This window comes from Spea bombifrons, chromosome 5 (assembly GCF_027358695.1).
Source record: "Spea bombifrons isolate aSpeBom1 chromosome 5, aSpeBom1.2.pri, whole genome shotgun sequence".
Classification (NCBI taxonomy): domain Eukaryota; kingdom Metazoa; phylum Chordata; class Amphibia; order Anura; family Pelobatidae; genus Spea; species Spea bombifrons.
In genome coordinates, this window is record NC_071091.1 from 101184070 (window position 1) to 101207649 (window position 23580).

General features: G+C 42.5%; 1 protein-coding gene across 1 annotated transcript in view; it reads left to right on the forward strand.

Annotated features, from left to right (window-relative positions):
• DEPTOR (DEP domain containing MTOR interacting protein) overlaps positions 1-23292 on the forward strand; it is a 31527-nt gene extending 8235 nt beyond the window's left edge. The window contains exons 3-10 of the mRNA XM_053466951.1: positions 4633-4811; positions 5644-5767; positions 10716-10894; positions 18269-18448; positions 18542-18682; positions 21484-21554; positions 21916-22020; positions 22679-23292. Coding sequence (XP_053322926.1) covers positions 4633-4811; positions 5644-5767; positions 10716-10894; positions 18269-18448; positions 18542-18682; positions 21484-21554; positions 21916-22020; positions 22679-22807 — 1108 coding nt within the window. The 3' untranslated portion in view covers positions 22808-23292. The remainder of the gene's footprint in view (positions 1-4632; positions 4812-5643; positions 5768-10715; positions 10895-18268; positions 18449-18541; positions 18683-21483; positions 21555-21915; positions 22021-22678) is intronic.
• The last annotated feature ends 288 nt before the right edge of the window (positions 23293-23580 follow it).

Below are 23580 nucleotides of genomic sequence, written 5' to 3' on the forward strand. Positions count from 1 at the left end.
GTGGTTTTCTTATTCACTTTGGCTCCACTAACTGCTTTAAATTGATTATCTAAGTACCGATAATGTGCTGTAAACAAGCTTTCAGGAGCTGAAGATGACCGTGTTGCTGTTTCCCTAATGCCTGGGGAAACGCTGTGTTGAGTACATTAGCCGCTGTATTATGTATTACTTAAAGCACTAATGCAGCTCCTGTCCTTGATGTTTGTTCTGATGCTATAACCCAGCACAATTATTATTATTGTGCACCATTATTGCACAAGCTGTTCTAGACGTTGCCAACCAAATGTTGGTTGGAGCCATCAGAGCTACATTTAGGCTACGTTGTGTGTACTGGAGTTTTTGCTGGTCTCAAATTTAATAAGAAAGTATATTCCTCTTTAAAAAAAAAAAAAAGTTTGTGAGATTAACCAAGATACTTGTACGGTATGTAGATCATGGCAGTCATTTCACCTTGGGCTCTTGTATAAGGCGCTTGGAATTATCTGCCCCGTTCACCAGGGTTTATCACTGCTTGATAACCATGCATGGGAATTCTGTTGGTTTGACCCGGAGTCTCTGACTGAAGCCCTGCTTCCATGGGTCTCTGAGTCAGGTTCTTCTTTGTCCGGTCGGGGCAGCAGTGGGTAGCCACACCCAGTCCCCGCCCACTTTTCCTTAATTCCAACACACATTCTGCCCCTCACGAAGGTATAAAAGTAACACTGCAAGTGCAATGAGCTAACCTTGTGGAATCATGCATGTTGCAGTCGGGTATTTTAGCTTTGTCTTCTTTTCATAATGCAGACAGAAGAACCCGGAATGAATTCCTTCATGAAAAAAAGCTCCTGGGTCAACATTATCAATATATTTTGACAAGCTATTTCCAGCCATGTACCCCCCAGTTGTACTTTGGTTGTCCCATGTCTATAGGAGCAACTTGGCATATCTAAAGCTCTACGTATGAGAATATTATATAGGATAACTATGATTTGTACGATGCCACGTGTTTGGGAGGAGAACAGGTTGGCGATGAATCCTGTTTCCGCGTACATTTCAATTTCTATAAGTATGGCTTATGGCACCTGGAGCAGCCGCTGAAATATACAGCAAGAATGCTTTGAGAAACCCAAGAGTATCTTTCTTTCTAAAATATTAATGAAATACACATTAATCATTCATATTGCTTCATATTTTAGCACACAGCTTTTTCTACATATAGAACCATACCCAGAAAAGAAATACATTTGAATAATTTAAAAATATTACAGCTAAAGTCAGATTTTTTTTTAAAATTTAATACCCCAATGCAGTATGCTGCAGTCTCAGAATCGCAAGTAATCGCATGCAATGGAACAGGGGCATAAAACAATATAACGAGGAAATAGGTCAATTAAAATACCGGTTTTTGTCAAGACTAAGAGTGCCAACACGCCGCACATAACTTCACGCGTTCTATATCTAGTGGAGAGCTAGCACCTTTTGGCATGTAGGCAGATTCAGCTGAGTGGCCCCCACGGCCCCTTTACATCCTCGCTCTAACGCACACTAACACATCCTCACTCAAACCATTAGTCTTAACTTGCCCAGGACCTTTTTTCCATCTACTCACACTATGCGGGTGGCTGGGTGACATGACACTTTGCTCCCCTCCTTTGACCAATTTTGGACTAGCTTTGGGGGTAATTGCCTCCCCATGCCAATATAATTAACCCCTTAAGGACAATGGGCCGTCCCTAAACCCATTGAAAACAATGCATTTTGAGCCCGTACATGTACGGGCTTTGTCATTAAGGGGTTAATATCAGAGGAGGTTTTATTCCTTATAAACACTCCATTAAGGGACAAACCGGTCAAAAAGATCCACTGTAAAAAGTTACAATTCCAGATCGCACGACGAACAACTACGCCAATGCGACCGTAACAGCCTCACACCCGGCCACTGCTTCCTCGCGTCGTCTCTCCACCCACTCAGTGCTATCTGGGGCTAGCTCCACCCTTTACCCCTTGTACAGCGCTACGGAATATGAGGGCGCTATATAAAAACAATAAATAATAATAGTAATGATCACAAAGTTTAATAAAACAATATTATTATAATATTAATAATAATATGTTATTTTAAAAATTAAGAATATGCTGTTAGATTTCGATGGCTGGCTGGAGTAAAGAGCAGAGGCGTAGTACACAGCGGCTGGGCCCGGATTAATTATTATACATTAAGGAGTTATCTAAACTCTGGAACGCTGAACAAACACACAAAAGATTGTGATTTATAATGTGTTTGCCGGCTCCAGCCAGGTGTTCGCTCGCTTCTATCCGCACACTGATTTTATCTTAGAGTTCTCGTTTGGCTTGCGGTTGCTAAGTGCCGATGCTCCGTCACAGAAGCCGCCTGGTTTCCCGAAGTGTACTTTTACCCAATGCTTAGCAAACACACCAAAAAAAAGTAATGCTTTTATGTGTGTTAGGAAATATTTGCACTTTTCTGATATTTGCCTTACGTCTACAAGTAGCGTATAGACTGGAAATCAAAATCTGATTAGGTTTCATGAAATGAATGAGATTTCCTGAAAGTCACCTCTCTGATTGACCTATGCATTATACAGGGCTAGCTCAGCCCGTTTAGGAGTTAGATATGCCAGGGGTGGCTCTCTATAATGCAAAGTGAAATGAGAGTTAAAACCACAACTGCAAGCTCTGCAGCCGACTCCCGCTTTAGTCAATAAGCCCCCAAGAGACTTTTGGCCAGTGGTGGAGCCGGCCTTGGCGATGTTATTATTCGTGGAAATACCCGGAACACAGTAATTACAGAAAAAACAACTGCTTGACTTAACGGGAGGCTTTCTCCGTAATCTGTGTTCCTGGAATCATCTGAATAGTTCATAATATGCTAATCATTTCTCGTCTGTGTTATTTGTCTACTATGGAAAATAGTGTATTTATTTATTTTTTTTAGATGATTTTCACAAACATAGACTAATGGGGCGAGAGGATTTAATCCAAACATCTTAAAAAGTCATATATATCTAAAATATGTTTTTCTATCAGGCTGAGACCTTTACAATAAGAGGCTGCAAAGTAACCCTTCAGTGAATGAATGATGATCATTTTGAGAGGTTCCGTGTCTCCTGAATGGCGTTAAGTCTTTATGGTGACAGAAAGGAAGGAAGGAGAGGAATGCTATATATATATATATATATAAATGCAAACGCTAAGTGAGGGGCCATGGGATACATACATACAGTATACAAGAAGCAGTGAAAATGCTCCGTCTATTCATGATCCTAACATGTGGAGATATAGGCGTGCAGGCTTTGAAACAATCACTAATGTTTTAGGATTAAGGATAGCTTCAGTTAATCCAAAAACCTGCATATCCAGTTCGTTCTGGGTGTGTAAAAAACATCGTAAATTAATAAAATGTATTTTCTGATCTCCCAGAGAGAATTTAGAACCTAATTTTAAGGTTTTCCCATTACAGCTTGTATTATACTCAACGAACAGGAGAGATAAGCGTGTAGCGTTACGTTGTGGAAGAGCCATGGCTTCCAAATGTTATTGCTGGCTCCTATATATTGATGATATTTTGATGCATCCCACCCTGACCCCTAAATCCCTTAAAATAGAACTTTTATGAAAAATAATTTTCAGTCTGTCATAGTAAAAAATGGTCGCTATTACCCTTTGACCGTGTGTTTGTTTAGGACCGAGAGGCAGGCATGTTGCTGACACGTACGTTCGCTCATAACATAACAAACGCGCTTTTTCCCGTTAATACATGCATTATCCGGGCCGCCTGTCTCGGTTACCAGTAGGAAACGGCAGCGTGTTTAATGTACGCAGAAGTAATCTGAACCAACAGCTTTAAATAATAAACTGTTATTATCTGTGTGTTCTCTGTTACTCTGTTCCGCTTGTACCGACAATCCTTTCTAAGATTTCTATTTCTTTAAGTAATGCAAGTTTTGAGGACGTCAGATACTTACATAGTTATTCTGAGCCCCCCCAAAAAGTCTCCATTATTTCTCTTGTTTAATATAGACAAATTGGGACATTTAAAAAAAAAATATACAGAAAGGGGAGCACATAACCTAAAAAGCATACTAGGCATAAACATTCAGATTCCGGGGCTGCTGCAAGAATAATAATGACCAATAAAGGCACAAAACAAACCCAGAATTCCGCGCATATCCAGGGATTACCATTCAAAAAACATCTAAGGCATAAATATTGGGGATTCCGTCACACTATATGGGGATATATTGCTTAACCGCCTCTAAGCCAAATTACCCCAAGTTTGGTGAGTCCTATAGGATTTTTATGGCTATGTTGCTTGCCAAGGAGCGGAATCAGTGGGACCGCACCGCATTTTAACCCAAAAAAGAGACTCTCAAGCAATTTAAAGCCGTCTCTGGGCACAGCTCGGTATGGATTATTCAGGTTTTTAAACTTCTGAATCTTTTGTATGTATATTTTTATGTACGTAAATCTTTACAGATTACAGTATAAGAAGAGGTGCATTAAGTGCAGTCATATAATAAATGGATGGGGTACGACAGGTTATATTATATTAGGCAATGCGTTCCCCGCCTCATAGAGCTTGACGTTAAGTTACTTTTCCCCCGAATTATAATAAACTCCTTTTATTTCCAGATTTAGGCTGCATGAGGAGAAAATCATTAAGGACAGGAGACACCATCTGAAGACTTACCCAAACTGCTTTGTGGCTAGAGAGGTGGTCGACTGGCTTATCGAGAGAAAAGAAGCCTCGGACAGAGAGATAGCAATAAAACTCATGCAGAAGCTGACGGATAGCAGCATTATCCATCACGGTGAGTGACCCTCCGTCACGGTGAGTGAACCTCCGTCACGGTGAGTGAACCTCCGTCACGGTGAGTGAACCTCCGTCACGGTGAGTGAACCTCCGTCACGGTGAGTGAACCTCCGTCACGGTGAGTGAACCTCCAACGCGTTGCCAGACCGTCATGCGGGATAAATCCCATGACTACAAAAACTGTCTTGCGTTTGTCCAACTTTGGGGTTTTTGACATATATCTGCGATTGCCAGAGGATAAACTCTAGCGGCTACAGCTGGCACAAGTAAGTCTATACATGGCTCAGCTCCAGTAGAAGTGGTAGAGGCTAATCCCAGTGAGGGAATTTAAACACATGGGACAGACATAAAGCTATCCTGAATAGAAGACTGATTAAGGTCTCATTCGGCCGAATGGTTCTTATCTGCCGTCAAATTCTATGTTTCATATTTTCTTCTGGACTAGAACACTGATTATAAATTGTTTGCTAGAACGTAGCTCTGTTGAATGATATTTGGGTCTTAAAACGAGCTGCAGAGTCTTCTCAGGTCCTCCAGATTAACCGATGTCCAAAGTGATTAGGCTTCCTTGGAGGATTTGACCCCAAATAATGCTGGCCCATGGTCTTCCTGTTCAACGCACCTTTTGCAGTAGTTTATTTCGCAGGCATTTCAGGGCATTGATTGGGACAACCAGTTGGGTTACAAGTCCTACTGTTAGGACTGTTCTTAGTCTTGGTTCCTTAAGATCACCGGATAGAACTGGTCCGTGTTCTCTTGTTGCCGATTCTTTGCTTCCATGTGTATTTATCGGAAACGCGTTGGACCCATTAAGATTCTTTCTGTCGTAGTGTGCGACGAGACCAAGGACTTCAAAGACGGAAAAAGTTTTTACCGCTTCAGAAAGGACGATGGGACGTTTCCTCTGGATCAAGAGGTGAAGGTTTTCATGCGCGGGCAGCGGCTGTATGAGAAGTAGGTTTTATACTAAACGTATGTAGTAACGACACGTTAAGACTGTACAGAGATGGAGGAATTTTTGTATAAATGTGTTACTTTCTAATATTCTTAAGATTCTGTAAGATAGTAAAAAGAATGTAAAGTGAAATGATTGGATTGGGGAGTCCAAGCACGTTCCACCATGTTTCTATTTTAATCCGTCATTGTGCGTCACTGAGCCACGAGCGATGGATAATTTTAAAAAAAACCTGTTGTGTTTGTGCGTCAAGATCTGTTTTCCTGATATGTTTTGTGCCGACAAGGCCGCAGTCCGAACCATTTGATTTATTTGTTCAGCTATGACCTAGAAAACGTTACACTCGGGCTTTTGTGAAATTGTGAATTGGCTGATAAATGATAAAAAAACATTTCAACATACAAAGGGGGTTAAACAAGAGGGAAGCGTAATTTAAAGGAATATATCAAAGTGCCTTAGTCTAAAACTAGATTGGCAGAAGTTTAGGTTATGCAAGCAAGGGTTTCTTCATCAAGAGTGTGGTAGATACATGGAACAGCCTTCAAGAAGACATAACAGAGGTTAATTCAGTAGGCAGTACGCAATGTAAGACACCAAGTACAGTTTTAAGGTCTTACACATGGGTAGAAAAGAGGTCGGACCGACCACATGACTCTATCCTCTCGGCAAATTCTGTTTATATGTCATCATGCCATTGATTTGTCATTGAGCGTCCAGTCGGCTCTCCATGGATCAATGTCAAACTCTCACATAACTACCTATGAGGCACCTGTTAGAGCCACTCACTGCCAACCATTCACCTTCACGCTCTAAATTAGGAGAGTTAATGACCAATGAAACTTTAAGCCCCTTTAAGCAGAGTCACCCAAGCAACACACCGGGGACTGCATTCGATGGCAATGGAACCCCAACACTAAATACGGCATTCAATGGAATCCCAAGTCACATCTTATGCAAACGTGGCTCTAAGTATGGCCATCAGCAAGTGCGATAAACGGATACAGTCCACTCTGTTACATTATTGTGGATCGGTCTACAGTTATGGAAATTGCTAGATCAGGTCCAGGCAAGTATGACGGGTTTTACGTACATTGTAAAGGAAATGTATATAGTATAATAATGGCTGGCCGGTGTGTCAGATGGGGTGGGCAAACCCATAATCTCCACTGATCTATCACCAAATGCTGTGCGCGTGCAGACATCTTTCAACTCTGCCAGGGGCTATTCTATAGAGATACTTGTTAATTTAAATTAGAATAACTTTTGACCTATACATCTTGCTAGCGCATTTGCCTATGTCATGTATAGGTAAAAAAAAAAAATCTATAAAGTGACATTATATAATGATAGGCTCGCTTTAAAAGGATAAAAAAAGCCAGGATGACATTCTGGAAGTTCATGGAAATCCATGTCAAAAGGCACAGGGGTAAAATCCAGATGTCTTTGGGAAACAGACGTTTGGTTGCCTCCCAGTCTGCTTTATGGATATAACCAGGGACTGAGCAGTTACAGGATTATCTGAGCCCCGTATGTCATTAACTTTTTTCTGTATGTGATTATGCCTGATAAACTAAAAATAATTGAAGATGTTAAAACCTGGGAAATACATAAAATATATAATATATAATATTTTTTTATTATAAAACACCCTCAAATAAGGTGACATCTCTGCTTATGTCATTTTTACCCATTGTACAGCGCTGCGGAATGTGACAGCACTATATATAACAATAAATAATAATAATAAAAAAAAGTATTTCCCATTTTGATAGAAAGTAAACTACATCCAAAAAAAAAGGCATCCAGTAGACGTGCAATCTGTTCATGGGATCACTTTCCCTTTTCCAGGAAACACGGAGGACACTCCTTATAAGATCTGTACCCCATCCAATATAAACATAAGAACACTTATAAGCACCGTGCATTCTGGGTAAAGTAAAAAGTCCAAAATAGAGAGTATGCATTCTTACAAAACAGAAGAAAAGATAAACCACTAACTTAAGGTAAAAGCTGCCCTGCTTCTTTAAGATTAGACAAGATTTGACAGGAAAGTGTTCCCATTGAGATTAATGGGAGCGCTTTCTGTGCATGCTCATAGGGATCTGAACGGGGGTTTGCTGGATATGACTGGAGGTAATCATGGCACATTTGGGGAGATGTGATTGGCTGAACACATTACGGGTTGAGGAAAGAGGCAAATGCACGGGGAGGGTTCTGCAAAAAATCCTTCCATGCATTTGCGCCTTGTTTATATTGGATGGGGTAAAAGTTATTACACAGCTATAATATGCAGTAACGTGTATATGATGGCTGGAGTCCCCTATAAGCTTTCGGTCGCTCTTGCTGTTAACGAATGCATAGATTGAGATTTGTGTGTGTTCTCAGCATGCCATGGGTTAAAGTTGTGAATGTATATAGGAAACATCATTTCCTCCCCTTTGTCTGAGAAAATTCCATTCTTGTGTTTTCTGACCTCCAGATGTAATGTTTCCTATAGCATAGTCCACCCCGGCACACAATACCCAGTACATACACCCCGCCAGAGAGAACACTACTTTATTTACTGACGAGGCTAAAATGTATGTAACGAAGCCACATGGGGGGAAAAACCCCTCAAACCTGCACTGGTCTACGTGTTCAGAATGTCGAAGCATCCAGCTTATTTAGTATGACGCTTCCTCATAGGTTTTTGAACGCAGTAACCTTGAAATAGGAGCCCTTCTCTTATCTGTCCTTGTTTATGGAGGGCTGACTTTCTGATCCGTGTTGTGATTTGTTCTTTTGTAAACTATTTCTGTGTACACGTGATTTGACATGTTTTTATATAGACACGGTTTCGTCACGTCGGTGTTGCGTTCCCCAGCAGACCGTATTTTCATGATCTCTTCCAAAGGCGTAGGACACGCGTGATTCAGAAGTGTCCGCGGCTTCTTTTGCCAGCGATGCCCCTTTAACTTTTAAGGCTGTGCGTGGATCACCTTATCCAGGATTTCCATGCCGATCGCCCCATTTATCCGATTCTCTGTTATGCTCAGCGACGGAACCTTTAAGCGGAGCGTTTCTGTAGTGTGTATAATATAACCCTAATCGAACCGGGTGGTAATATGTTCTGCTTAGAGGACCTCCGAAGGTCCTATGACCCATATGGTTTTATGAACCATAAAACGTTACTCCTGTGTTTATCTTTAATATTTGAAACTATTTCTACTGGCTTATAGCCGAGCCACCATCAGCATCTCAAAAATGGAACCAACGCCACCATAGAAACAAAATAAAGGATTCACAATAGCTGCGGTTGTCCACGTAGTAGTTGTAGATGGGTATCTATCATAATGAAATAATGGCATGGTGTACATACTGTTTTATATAAAGAATGTAGATTTAGTAAACTATCTGCCAGTAAGGATCATTAAACATTAATATTATTATTAATATATACAGAGAAGGTACCTTTATTGGCTAACTAACATGTAATTGATTGCAAGCTTTTGAGACTCTAGGACTCTTCTTCAGTCATATTAATGTTGTATACAGTTGGCTTCTTTTAGGTAGGATCCCTCGACTTACTTGCTTTATATTTTATTGGCTATTTTATAGCCCGCCAAGCACATCTGATGCACATAAAGCAACGATAAGCCTGCTGAGATTCCCACAAGCCATGTGCAAATCCTCTTGGCTGACAGCGTTAACGGGTCGCCAACGAGGAGAGAAACAGACATCTATTACAGCTGTTACTGAAAAAAGTATATCATAGGCACGCGGCTACACATCTTTTACTCTGACGACTTTGTTAAAGGGATCGTCCAATGTCCATACAGCCAATACACCAGAAAAATAATACACAGTAAGGCACTACATGCATTCTTTATCTGAAAATGCTGCAACTTCAGAGCTTCAGCTTGCTGTCCCCGTCACTGAGCCCTGGCACTTCTAGGCTGCAGACCACCAACTTAAGTGGTCGCCAGCTGCGTATGCCGGGCCACATGTTATGTTTTTACACTCACAAAATCACACTGCAGCACCCCATCTGCCTCTGGAGCTACAGATCGGGTAGAGTATGCAGCTCTGTCGGCCGTCAGCCCTCCAGGCATTTGCCTGGTTTGCCAGATGGCCAGTCCGGGCTTGGTACCAATAATGGCACCTATAGGCACACACCGTAATGGTTCTGCATCATGGGCGTTGTGGTTGACTGCCATGCTACAGGTGACGCATTCTATGTTTTTTTTTTTTTTTTTGTGGCATTTGCGTGCAAATTGTTAAGCAGAAAGAAGCATTCTATAATTAGATCTTCTTTATGTGTGAAAAATGTCAAACTCCATTTTTTTACTCATTTTTCAGCCGCTTTGGGTAGAAAACAGGAAAAAGGCAGATTTTATGAAGTCATAGAAAAAGCCAGATAGAAGTGGGACGAGGCAGATGGATCTTCACATGATGTTGAATTATAATAGTATTAAATACTAAAAAAAAATGTAATAAACCTGAACTAGAGAATACCTTCTGATACAGCGTGTTTAAGACATTTCCAGAACATTCCATGAATGTTACCAGCGGAGAGTAAGAGACAGAGAGTCTGGACAATCGATAAGCTTCTGCTTTAGCGTATCGATGACTTATTATTTTCTTTAATAAAACAGCGTTTCTATGAGAAAGGCGGAGGTAGCCTCTTGGTTGGATCCGGCCTCGCTGGAAGCGTATAAACTGTAAAATTGTAGCAAAACAGAAATTTTAACAAGACTAATTTACAGATTTAAGGAAATTTAAGCAAGAATGGCACAACCCAAGGCCCAGGATCAGGTAAGGTTTTGAGGTCTCACAGCAGGTAGAGACATGACAGACTGGATGTACCCAATGGGTCTCACGTGCCATTAACCTCCACTGATGGTCTCTGGATTTCTTTCCAGGATCAGAAGCCGTGATATATAAGCCGTGTCGTCTCTTCTTTGTTAGGATAATGAATTCTGATAACACGCTGCTGCTTGCAAGAGAAGAGGACGGCGCGAAGTACGAGCGTACGTTTGTGGCTTCCCAGTTTGTCGACTGGTTGATTCAAGAACAAGAGGCCAAGTCCAGGAGTGAAGCCGAGCAGCTGTGCCGGCGGCTGTTGGAACACGCCGTAATCCAGCACGGTAAGAGGAAAAGGCTTATCCTTTCAACGCCGCCAACAGAGCAACTAAACCATTCTTCTGGTGTTGGGTTATCGCACTGGTCGCTGTGTGGAGGCATGCAGGACTTAGTCGTAGCCTGAGACATCTCTCATTACATGGTGTCTGTTCTGTAACTTAGTATATGGGGCTTTATTTATGGGTCATAAAAACAAAAGGCAACCAGCCAGATCCTCACTACCGCCCTGAGACGTAGCTGCCTCTCCAGTTATATCTTCACATCTTGAACTGTAGGCCAAACTGACCCAAGTTCTTCAGCCTAGGAGACAAGCCCATGGAGCCCTTGCCCTGCAGTTCCATGACTGGCACTATTGAAGGGGTTTATTCACTAAAGCAGGAGAGTTGAGGTTTCACTTCCCTAAATTCACAGGGCATTGATTCGCCAATCCCAGTAAGCTTGTCCTGCATGAAGATGTTGTTTGGGTCTGGACAACGGACAGTTAAATCAGTGAGAGTTCTTGAACGTCCTCTCAATGATTAATCTATGCATTATTCTAGGCTAGCTTAGCCCTTCTTGCAGGATAAAGTTGCCAGGCATGGCCCTGCATGATGCATATTGAAGTCAGTGAGCTGAAACAATAACTCCTTCAAACGCCTGCTTTAGTGTTTCTCCCAGTTTCGGTGAATGGACTGATTTTTAGGGTTGGACCAGTTGCTTTACATTGTGCTTATTTTAGTCCCAGCTGTTATTCATTTTTGGTTTAGAAAAATCCGGGTGATTGGCCTGCGTTGATACAGGTTACAGGTAATTTGGGGTTTTCTTGATACTCTGTAGGAGAAGGATCTTTGTGATATGACGTTGAATGGTTAATAGGGTGATGCACCCCAGGCAGGGGCATATACCATAGGTCCCTGCAATGTATGGTGTCCCCAGCGGCTTCCTGTGGCACGATGGGCTTATTTTAAATTGGCACACTAGGTGTTCTCATAGAACTGGCTTACTTTGGGTGGAATTGGCACGTTTTGACATTTTTGGAGATGCAGCCACGGGACACGTGGAGGGAGGCAAAGCTTGCGGGTGGCCCTAGTATTACGTGTTCTGCCTCCATGCTCCAGGGCCTGTCCTCGTCCGCACCACCTTCATTCAGTGAGTCTGTATTCCACATAACTCCATCACGTGTCCGGCAGCACAACCTGATCTCTTTCCGGTTAGACGAAGATTTGTTGGGCTTTTTTTTGCTTTGTTTGTTTGATGTTATTTTTGTTTCAGGCTCCCGTTTAGCTCTGTAGCCCGAAGCAGGTGACACTTTCTACGCGATGACCTCACGTGGTTTGGAGGACACCAGTCACCTCTCTAGGTTACTTTGCATGTAGTGTTCTATTACAGAAAATAATAAGCGAGGTCGTAGGAAACCGGTTATTGTTTGAGGTGGTGTGTTAGTTTGCTTTGGGTCGCTACGCCGTAAATCACTATGTATAGTAACGATTCACAAAGGATAATAATGGTTTAGAGCACACTGTCCAGATCACAAGCTTTAAATGGCGATCATCTCTTTTTCCACCCTCCTACGCCTTCGCTTCTAGAACGTGGAGCAGTCTCATAAAAGCTTGGGGTGTGTAGGGGAATTATAAGTTCATTATTATAATTGAAAGAGCCGTTTCATCCATACATTGTGCTCATTAAACTGAGAGCGAGATTTTGTCAGGTATTGAGTTAGATAAACTTAGATTCCATCTATACATTGTGCTAGCTCTGCTCTGTTCGGAAGTCTCTGTTTAAATGTATTGGCCAGTAAATGGGTTTTGTGATTATTATTTATTATATATATATATAAAGCCCCAACTGTTTCTAGGCGATGTTTGCAGTGGTGGATTTACCCAATTGCCCCCAGCAGCCTGTTCCCTGATCACACCCTTTTGTAGCAGCGGAAAGGCCACCCGCCTGGACCTGCCACCCTAGGCCAACCAGGGTACATCTCTGTGTGTTGGGGCGCATGAAGCCCACTTGTCCTGAGAAGAATGAATCATTTGCTAGCAATTTGTCTCCATAAATTGAGATTGACTTCCTTCCAGAGCCCGGCGACGTCTGCGGCAGGCTGGCACACTTTAGAATTCTATACACACATTAAACCAGATCTCGATATATAACGGACCATATGAGCAGTTACCATTTCTGGTGGCTCTGGCTAATTCATCAACGAACCCAACGAACGTTAAGCGTGCCGGCCTGCTATACCATCATAGTTCCCAGTGCTCAGGGAGGGCCGAGGTTCCCCAAAGAGGAGCTCAAAATAGTAAAAGAATAATTAAATATTATCTATTTCTGGTCAGACTTATTGTTCAGAGCTTTTAAAAGTCACGGCCCATCGCTGGTCCATAAATAGTTAAGTATACATTGTCGAAGTCAAAGGACTCTTAATTAACGCAGCTTTGAGTGTTGAGAGGCGCTTCAATTAAACCAGGGTTATCAACCCGTGCAAAGGAACAGCCTTTCAGCACCGATACATTAAAGGAACGCTTATTAAGGAGTGGCTCCTTGGAGAAGAACCCCACAGGCGCGTCTCGGATAAATCCCTTGTCTACAGCGATCTAAATAAGTTGTTTGATTGATAGCTTTCAGACGTTAATGTGCAAATGCTGAGCGTCTCAGGATTATGTGTGGTTCTACTTACCCCTTCAGAAACTGGTATTACATCGATTTATTCATATTTCCGATCGAAGTATAGAGAGAAAACGTGGGGTTTAAAACCACTAGCTTGGAGCATTCCTCACCCCACAAAATAAATATTAATAAAAATTGTGGGGTAAGGAAGCTCCCTATAGCTGCTAGGAGGCACCACCGCAGGTTCTCCCCTACGTTAGAGAGTCACAACGATGGCGAGCAACATCCATGCGCCTTCTATATTGGCGCAACATAAAGCCCCGGGTGCTGCTTGCCCACTGCCTGCAACATCTAAGGAGATAAGTAAGCGGATGCCTACACAAGCAGTAGTACATCTAACCTCAATGAGAACGGCTGGCGGCAAAACATGAGTGGTGGTGTGGATGTAACGTATGGAACACAAATTTACTCCTAAATAGGACCATATAGAATCCTTAACGTTCTTGGTCGGCTACAGCTCCCCATTGATCACTTTTTTTTTTTTACTTTCGCTTGCTCACTCTCTTGACTTTCTTTCCATGTTTACTTCCCTGTACACAACCGCTGCTCTGGCGAAAACACTAAGGCTTTACCCCCGGAACGTCTGAAACTACTGATAAGTCTGCATTATCATAACACACGGTCCCTCACAGGCCATCACTTATCTTTATCAGCTCTAATCCTGCAGCTTACTTCACACCATGAGTAGCTACTTGCTAATGACACAATAAACGAGTAACTTTGTTTTTGTTTCTTGTTAGGAACCCTTATCTATTTTTGTATGAGACAGAGAAATAAAGCCTTTCAGATGGCTACAAGTTCAAGTGGGAAGTAACTATCCCTCTTTTTTTTATGTTTTCTTTTGCTGGCTTGTAAACCTCGGTCATGTTTTCCCAAAGCTTGGTGTAGGTGACAGTCAAAACAGAACTATCTGTTTATAATCCCATTCCACTATTGGTATGTGGGGGTTCTTAGAATAATATACACTTATGTATACTGTGCATGCTTAACCGACAAACATATTAAAGTGCTAACCCCAACCCTTCAACCTCTAAAAAAGAAAAAAAAAAAAAAAAAAAATTAAAATAAATTAAATAACGCCTTTAGGATAAGCTGCAGCTCCAGAGCTGAAGTACAACGCCCCCTCATTGCCCTGTTTTCATGTTACTAATTCGCTGCTCGAAGCATCCAATCAGTGTTCTCATTAAGATCAGTGAGATTGCTCTCTGCGCATGGGCATGGGGGTCTCATTAGATACCAATAACTCTCGCTGAGCAACATCCTCCATGCATTTGCAAGGGGTGAGAAATTATAACTTAAAGGGACCACTCAGCTGCCATTTCCGTTAGAGCGTCCCTTTTATTCACTTTTACGTAAGGTTCATATCATTTTGTACTTCTTTATATTACTGACCCCCTATCTAAGTATCTTAAAAAAGGGGAAAATACGGGTATTCAAGCTTTTATACGAAATCTGTATATTTTTTCGTCACGTCAGCTGGAGCATTGTGCGTCCCAGTTGTGGAAAATACTTGGCCCCTTCAACTTTTACCCATTAAGTTCACAATTACTATAATGTTTTCTGGATCACGTGGCTTTCCAGCCTGTAATTCGCGGCGCGACAAAATCAATCGGGTCTTTGTGAGTCCAAATAGCTTTCTTGGAACCCTACGCTGGCTTTTACATTTGGCTGTACAGCGTGTTACCGGCTGAACCAAGTCTGTGCAAACAAGATCACGCCGGGGAGTAGCGGGTAAGTGGCGTGACGCCCGACCCGTAAGAAAACACTGATTAGCTTTATACAAGCAGGGCCAGCCGCGAGCACAAACATTTCATACATAAATCGTAACGCATTCCTATTTGCCATTAACCTTTTAATTACCAGAATAGATGAATTGCTGTCCAGTTTTGTGCGGTTTTTTTTGTTGTTTTTTTTTTTTTTTTTTTTTTTAGCAATCCCTTTCCATATTAACCAGTTTAGAGAGAGAAAAAAAGATCTCCTCCCATTGTTTGTGTCAGTTGTAGTTTCTGTCCGTTAATGGGATATACTTGCATTATTATGCCAAAGCACGCGCCTCGAATAATATTGATGGAAAACATTGTTTGGTCAGGGTTGTTGTTACAATTAATAATTAGCCCGGAAGGACAATCGAGACCCGAGAATAGACGTGATTTTGGGTAAGTAATGCTGTAATGAGTGATTGGCAGGCCGTATGTACCCGTGAGTTTCTCTTGCCCAAAGTATGCCCTTGTGATGGTTGTTGGTGTTGACTGCGGTCACGGAGTGGGTTCTGACCCTTGGGAATGGGTAGGATGCCTTTTATTTATGTTTTTATTATTATTTTTTTAATACCCTAATTGCCACAGGGCGGATTGGGATTTGTGACCTTCTGCCGTCTCTCTGGGCTTTAGTTTGTAGACTGAATTCTTTATTGATCTGGGTAATTGGTAGTTAACTCTACACGCGTAAATTGACCAAAGCAGATTATAACAGAATGGAGACAAATTTAGAGCCTTGAAGTCCTTCCGAAGTATCTGTTACACTTAATAGAGTAATCAGGAGTAAATCCTCTTTACCAGCGACGTTCCATGTAAGAGATTGGTCAATCACATAAATATACGGGCCACACAACCTTTAAACACTTGCTATCTGTCCGTTATCTTGATACTCGATCTTAGCATGAAGTCGCATTCATTTTGGCCTTTAGTGTAGTTTTTGAGAAAAAACATAAAAAAAACTACTTATTGTATTTACATAAAAAACTGTGGATACCTGGGACAGGCAGGACCGTTTCTGGAGAAATTATTAATTGTTTTATATAGCGCCATCAAATTCCGTAGCGCTGTACAATGGGTAGACAGGACATAACAAGTAGTATGTAACATAACAATATGACTTACAGAGACAACAGGTGAGCTTACAATATAGAGGAATGGCCTTGCAATGGGACAGGGCTTGCCCCAGACCCTGTTTAGAGAGAGGAAACTGGCCCTGAGACCTCGCTAAGCAGCACTTCACCTGGAGATACCGGGTCAACCCCTGAGCGTTCCCAAACATGCGCAAACCCGCTGTTGATTAAGACACCCTAAGGAACAGCATTATATCTCTGAAGAAAGAAGGCACCTGGCTAATTTTATAAATTTAGGCACAGAATGAAGTTACAGGGAATCCGGATTTCCTTTTTTTCTGATCTAGTTGATTAAATAAAAAAAAAAAAAGTTTACTAATTTTTGGTTTTAATTAAAGAAATGATCTCTTCCTCTTTCCCCGCTTTTGCATTTTTATTTCTGATCTTCTGGCCGCCGGAGATCAGGAGGAGAATGCTGCAAACTCTATCGCGGTTTGTGGTTAAACAGAGAGTATGGTTTCTCAGTTGCCGTTCTAAAAATATCCGTCACGGTGCTGTTTACTTCATTCACTCGCTGTTTCACACAAAACACTACTGATTCGCGCAAGACATATCTAGGAATCACATTACAATATTTCCCCCCGCTAATTATATATATATATATATATATATAAAAGATAAAATGAGATTTTATAATAAGCTTGTAGCAGGGCTCCCTGGTGCGTACCGCAGACAATAAATTGTGCATGGACCGTGAACAGTGTGTTATTGGATCTCATCAATGTATGCTTGGCGTGTAAAAGTGCACAGAAGGTTGTGTGGCCCCTGTGTGATCCCAGGATGGCGGTGAGTATAGCGCGTGTGCGTGTAAGAAAGCGAGAGATGTGTCGGGGCAATTTGCTGGGGTGGGGAAATACATAAGAGGGGTGATGATCTAATGATCCCCTCCATGCATTTGAAGGAGGGAAGGGTTAATTTAAAGGGCCCGCTTACTTACGCTATCATATGGATTAAAGTGCATAATGACGGCTTGAGCGCCTCTTTAATAAAGACGATGTAAGGCGTACAAAAGGCGCACCCAACGATCCCTTTGATTTCTAAATTAACGACTTTTCCTACCATAACGACTCAATCATCTTTTTGGCTGGAGCGCATGAACAAGGAGTATTCGGCTACAGTTAGTTATTTTATAACCCCCCCCCCCATGTTTTAACCGCGGAAAGTCCCCAGACAAGATCAGTTGAGTGCCTCCTTTTGGAATGCCATCAATCTCCGAGTGCCTCCCGCAAGCTGCCTGGAGGCTGAACTCAGCAAGAAAGACGATCACGGCTTACCGAATGAAGCTTGTGCTTTAATGTTGGGTCTCGATGCGTTCCACCTACAGCGATACGCTCCACGCCATGCCGCCTGGTGCTGATAGCTCATATATCTTAGATGGAATCTTGAAGAAACGGTGTTAAACTCATTTGAAGCACCACCAACGTTTTGGTTGACCCCAATAAAGTCTAATACTTTAAAATATTGTGTTTTCATAATAAGTGTTTTATTTTTATTTATATAAAGTACTTTAATATGCATTCTTTTTGGTGAGGCTGGAGTGACCGTGCTCCAGAGGCCCGAAAGCGCCGTCCCACCTCAAATTCCTGCTGGGGGCTGAATAAAGAGTATTGAGAGTATTGAGAAGCCATAACTTGGATAGGGTTGTAGACAGCCGTGAAGGTACAGGGCAGCAAGAAAAATGGGGCCTACAGTCTCCTATAGTCTAGGGTGACCACATGTCCCGGATTGCCCGGGACAGTCCCGCAGAAATAAAATGTGGTCACCCTACTATAGGCATGTACGTGATTTAACGTAAGCACTGCCAATACGCAATTCCAATGCTTTATCTCCACGTTTTTGTCTTTTACAGTGGCGAGCAAGTATCACTTTGTGGACAGCGGCCTTTTATATCAGTTCAGGCTGAACTTTAGACGAAGACGAAGACTCATGGAACTTCTGAATGAAAAACCCCAAGCGGTTTTAGAGAGCCACGACAGTCCCTTCTGTCTGCGCAAACAAAGCCACGACAAAGCCACCAGCTTTCAGTCCGGTAGGCGACCTTACTACTTCTACTTCTATACACTGGTGTATGTTTCATTTGTTCATTAGCTTCTGACGCTTTATCTGTTGTCTCTCTATACAGTGAGCCCCACCAGCGAGGTAAAGCCTATCTCGGCAGTGAGGAGGAGTAGTCTGAGCGGTACCAGCAGCACCAGCGGGTATTTCCGTAACATTCCCATCGTTTGTACCAACACTCCCGTGGTGCTGTGTAACCCGCGGTCAGGTACGTCTCATGAGTTTAATATGCATTCTTGTTGGTGGGGTATTAGGTCATTAGCATGGTGTATGCGATCCCAAAGCCTGCGCTTGTAGGACGTCTGCCAATGCCGGCAGCGTTCCCTGCCGTGTATCTGTCGGCTAGAATTCTCTATGAGGTTACCGTAAAACAGAAGCTCTTTGTAGGGGAAGCCGTTTAGCTTTTTAGCTTTTACAATGTGCTCTCGCAGATAAGCAAAACCGCAGCATTAACTGAATGCGGAACTTTAAGTAACCGCAGCTCCGGCACGTGAGGAGCCGCCGTATCGATGTATTTACGCAACAAAAACCTGCTCGCTAGGGAAGCACTATATCCGCTGACGTTCTGGAAGTTCTGTATTTTAAAGGAGCCAAAAAGAGCCTTCTTCAACTTCAATAAATAACATTTAAAAAAAAAAATATATATATTTTATTTAAAAAAAAATAAAAACATCAAAGTTTTAGATCTGCAGCTCGACATCCCCGCCGTTGTCCAGTTTTCTCACCATTGATCGGCTGCTTGAAGCAATGGGAGATCTCTATGCATGATTACGAGGGTCCCGTTAGACTTCCCCCAACCCGGCAGAATCCTTTCATGGGGCTCATCAAATTTTAAAGGGGCCACTCGGCTATCATATGAATTGAAGTACATACAAAATACAAAAAAAAGCCCTCAAGATGCATTTTCTCCATTATTCTCCATTATTTCATTAATTTCTGTAACAAATTGTTGTTGTACGTCCATGTGAACACGTAACTAATGTTGGTGGCGGCAGACATGTAGGAGGGTAGGCATGCATAAGAAGGGCTAAACTCCACAACTATACTAAAGAAACAAAATATAGGTAGAAAAATACAAATTGGCAAATTTTTGTACCCACTTTTGATGGCTATAACTCCCATCCCCTTCATCATCACCTTGACTCTGGCTCAGGACAATGGGAGTTGTAATCCACTAACGCTGATCAGACTCTTTTAGTGCCGTGGAAAGGGTTAATTGTGATAGTGTAAGCAATGCAGATAGCATTATGTTTAGGCACGGAATTAGTGTTTAGATCCTGTGGGTGTGCATGGTCATGTGAAAGTTGTGTAATGTTTTTTTTGCGTGTAGCACATGTGTTCAGGACATGCCGGAGATTACAGATGCTGTATGATTGCGCATGCGCTTCTGTGGGTTATTGGAGTTCGTGTTGCTGCGTGCGCTTTTGCCCAACAACAAATTTGCATTAAAGGGACACCTGTAATAAAGTCCCCCCGATAGCATGCCTTCTTCCAAAATTCAAAAAATAAAACACCTGCCCAGTTGCTGCAGCTGCCCTCCTGTTCGATGGTCCGACATTTTGGGCCAATGCTTAGCATCAGTAGCAGGAAAGTGCTCCCCTTAAAATGAATAGGGCCATTCGCTGTGCACGTGCATGGGGGGCCTAGATAGACCCGAGCCCCCAGTGTTCTCTGAGCCAGGCGATAAGTGTATCAGAATTCCAGTGGGCATAAAGTTTACTGTCACCAAGTTGATTCCAGAAACTTTGACTTTTTTGGATATTCTGATTGGCCAATTGTTATAATTAGGAGTTAATTGGCACCTAGTTAATTAGAGCATATCTATAGAGCCAGGGCCTTTTAGCCATTGATACCACGGGGAAATCAAAGCAACTCCGCCAAGACCTCAGTCACAAATTAAATTAAAGGGCTAAATGTACTTTGGTCCAAGAGATTCAACTGAACCCAAAGACAACAACAAAGGAGCCGGTGAAAGGCTTGAAGGCATCGGGTACCAAAGTATCTACATCCGCCATTAAGAGAGTCCTACGTCAACATGGCCTGAAAGGCTGTCACACCAGGAAGAAGCCCTTACTCCAAGTCCAGCATAAAAAAGCCACCATGAGTTTGGAGGAAAACCAAGCCTTCTGGACGAGCGTTCTCTGGTCAGAACACCATCCCAACTGTGAAGCATGGAGGTGGTAGCATCATGATGGAAAGGGCCAGGTGCACTTCAGAAAACAGATGGCTTTACGACGAAAGATAATTTTCTAGAAATATGGAAGCAACACCTCCAGACCCCAGCTAGAAAATGAAAAATTGGTTGCAACTGGGTCTTCCAGCAGGACAGTGATCCTAAACGCACCTCCAAAGTCGCACCACGATGGCCTATAGACAACAAAGTGAAAGTATTGGAGCGGCCATCACAAAGCCCTGACCTGAATCCCACAGAAAATGTGTGGACCTGGCAGAAAAAGCGGGTCCGAGCAATAAGGCCACCAAGCATGACGGAGTTACTCCAGTTCTGTCAGGAGGAATGGGCAAAAATCCCAGCTAAGTATTGAGAAGCTTGTGGAAGGCAATGCCAGCAAATACTAACAGAGTGTTTGTGAACTTTTGACCCACTGGAACACCATGACACCATTAAAATACCCGTTTTATGTGCCGCCATTTGATCCGTAGCTTTTGGCAGTTGTATTAATTCCAGTTTCGTAGATATACGGAGCCGGGGATAACTTTTGGAGAATATTTATTTATTTCTTTGTAGGAAAGAAAAATCAAATTCTACCAGCATTTTTTCCACGTATTGTTCAACGTTTATGTGTTCTGTAGCAGTGTATGGATTGCGTTACATATAGTGTTAGTACCGTATATTGTTACTGTAATTACTAAGTCTACTGTCCCCAGATTTAAAAAGAAAATAAGGTATACAAAAGTCTTAAAGGTGCTGGCTTAACAATAAGATTGGTCTCTGTATTCAGAGTGTGCGTGGATAGAATGTCTTCACCAAGGAGTTCTGTTTTCCCGCAGTGTTGAAAAGACCCGTTACTCTGGATGAGCTCCTCGCCCCCGGGGCTCCTTACAATAGGAAGACTCTCACTGTAAGTCATCATTTGGTTGTGAACTTTGTAAACTTTTTTGAACCCGTCGTGTTTTTAGTGGCTTTAATCAGCACGTAAATGGATTCTGGCTGAGAGGGTTTCTGTGCCATTTAGTGGAACAGAAGACTTGTCCACGCTGTGTGCCTGGGAGTGGTGGGAGAGCGGCAGAGCCGGACTCTTACCCCGGCGATACAGCGGATGTGACCTGAATCACTCCCAACTCCAAAAAACCCAACTCCTATGTTTGATCTGATCAATTTCCCCCTCCACCTTACGTTTAATATAATTTAGTTTTTTCTCCCCTAGAATATCATTGTGCTGTACGTGCGGTTAAATATAAATGTCCTCCTTGTGTTTGCAGATTGTCAGCGATGCAGTAGGATGGGGATTCGTGGTCCGTGGAAATAGTCCGTGTCATATACAAGCCGTGGATCCCAGCGGCCCCGCCGCAGCAGCTGGGATGAAGGTACGGTACAATGGCCATAGGGGGATCTGTAATCTATACTGAACTATAGCTGCCTATACATCCACCGTCCCTTTAATGATTCCTTATAGAACGTGCAGACCTGCATATGCCGAAAGTGTCTCGGCCCCGAGCCGGCCTGCATGCCGCATGGCACCCATCCAGCTGGAGTGTATATCATATTCATATGTCTCAATAGCCTATTGTACTCTGTATAACTATACAGAAGCCGTTGTTTGCTTCGTGGGTTTCTTCAGTGATGGCATTCTCGCTCCTCCGACAAACGACAAACAAAATCTGTGAATTCTGCCAAAATGCTCATTGTTGCCAAACTTTGTGTAACTGGTTTAATCTGAAACGGCTGAAGTTCGGTGTGGCCGCTGCATGCGCGGATGCCGCTTAGCACACAGCCAGAGCAACAGCCCAGGGGGTTACTGAATGGATTCATTTATTCCCCCCCGTGCAGAGATATCATTGAGAAGACGAGTCTGGGCAGGAATAGTGAGCACACCGCACTGCAGCACATTTAGGCACGTGGACATACATTAGCCACAAAATCGTATTTCACTAACGTCCTATTAAACTCAGTTATGTTTCCACTATTACTCCATACCCAGCTTCCACATCTCGCCGTGTACTCACGATCATCGTTCCCTTCCAGATCTGCCAGTTTGTGGTGTCCGTGAACGGGCTCAACGTTCTAGAGTGCGACTTCAGACAAGTGAGCAACATCATCCTAAACGGTCCACGGACTATAGTCATGGAAGTCCTGGAGGAAACCAAACCGTGAAACGCATCGGGGGGGGGGGCCGTGACCGTCTCAACGGAACCAAAGTTTTAACAATAAAAAAACCCACAACTCTATGGAAACATTTCCAGCTCCGTCCAAAACGAGCTCTTATTCTGGAGCCTTGTAGCAAATTCTAGCAGCTACATGATAAAACTTGAAGAGAGTTATCTCATTCGCCATAGTTGTCTTTTACAATGAATAAGCTGTGCTCAGATTCTATATGTACTGTAATTATATATATATAGATAGATATATATATGTGTGTGTTATGTGTGTCGCATATGTAGTGTACACTTTGATGATTGTTGGATGTGTTTAAGAAGTGCCAATATGGAGTCACGTTGATATTGGTGAAAACGCGTCACTCGCACAGGAAATGCCGCTCGATAGCTCCATGGTGATTGTCGGACTACACTTCCCACGATGCCTCTCTCCAAGTATTTTGTACATTTTTAATACAGCCAGATTCACAAAACAAGCAAAAAGAGGGCTATCGGCTATACAATGGCTGCTGAACTAAAACTCCCATCATCCGCCGCCCCTAGCTGGATTTGCAGACCAACCACCACCCTCAACATCGTTCCACTTATGTAAAATAAGCTAACAAAAATTGTGATATGTTTTTTGGGCCAATGTCCCAGTTTTATCCTCTTTTCCCATTGCATCTATGCAGTGATTGCTATTTAGCGTTTCTCGCTGGCAGTAAATTCAGCCCAATGTGAGAAACAAATTAAGGACAAAAAAATATATATATTTAAATCAAAGTTCTGTAC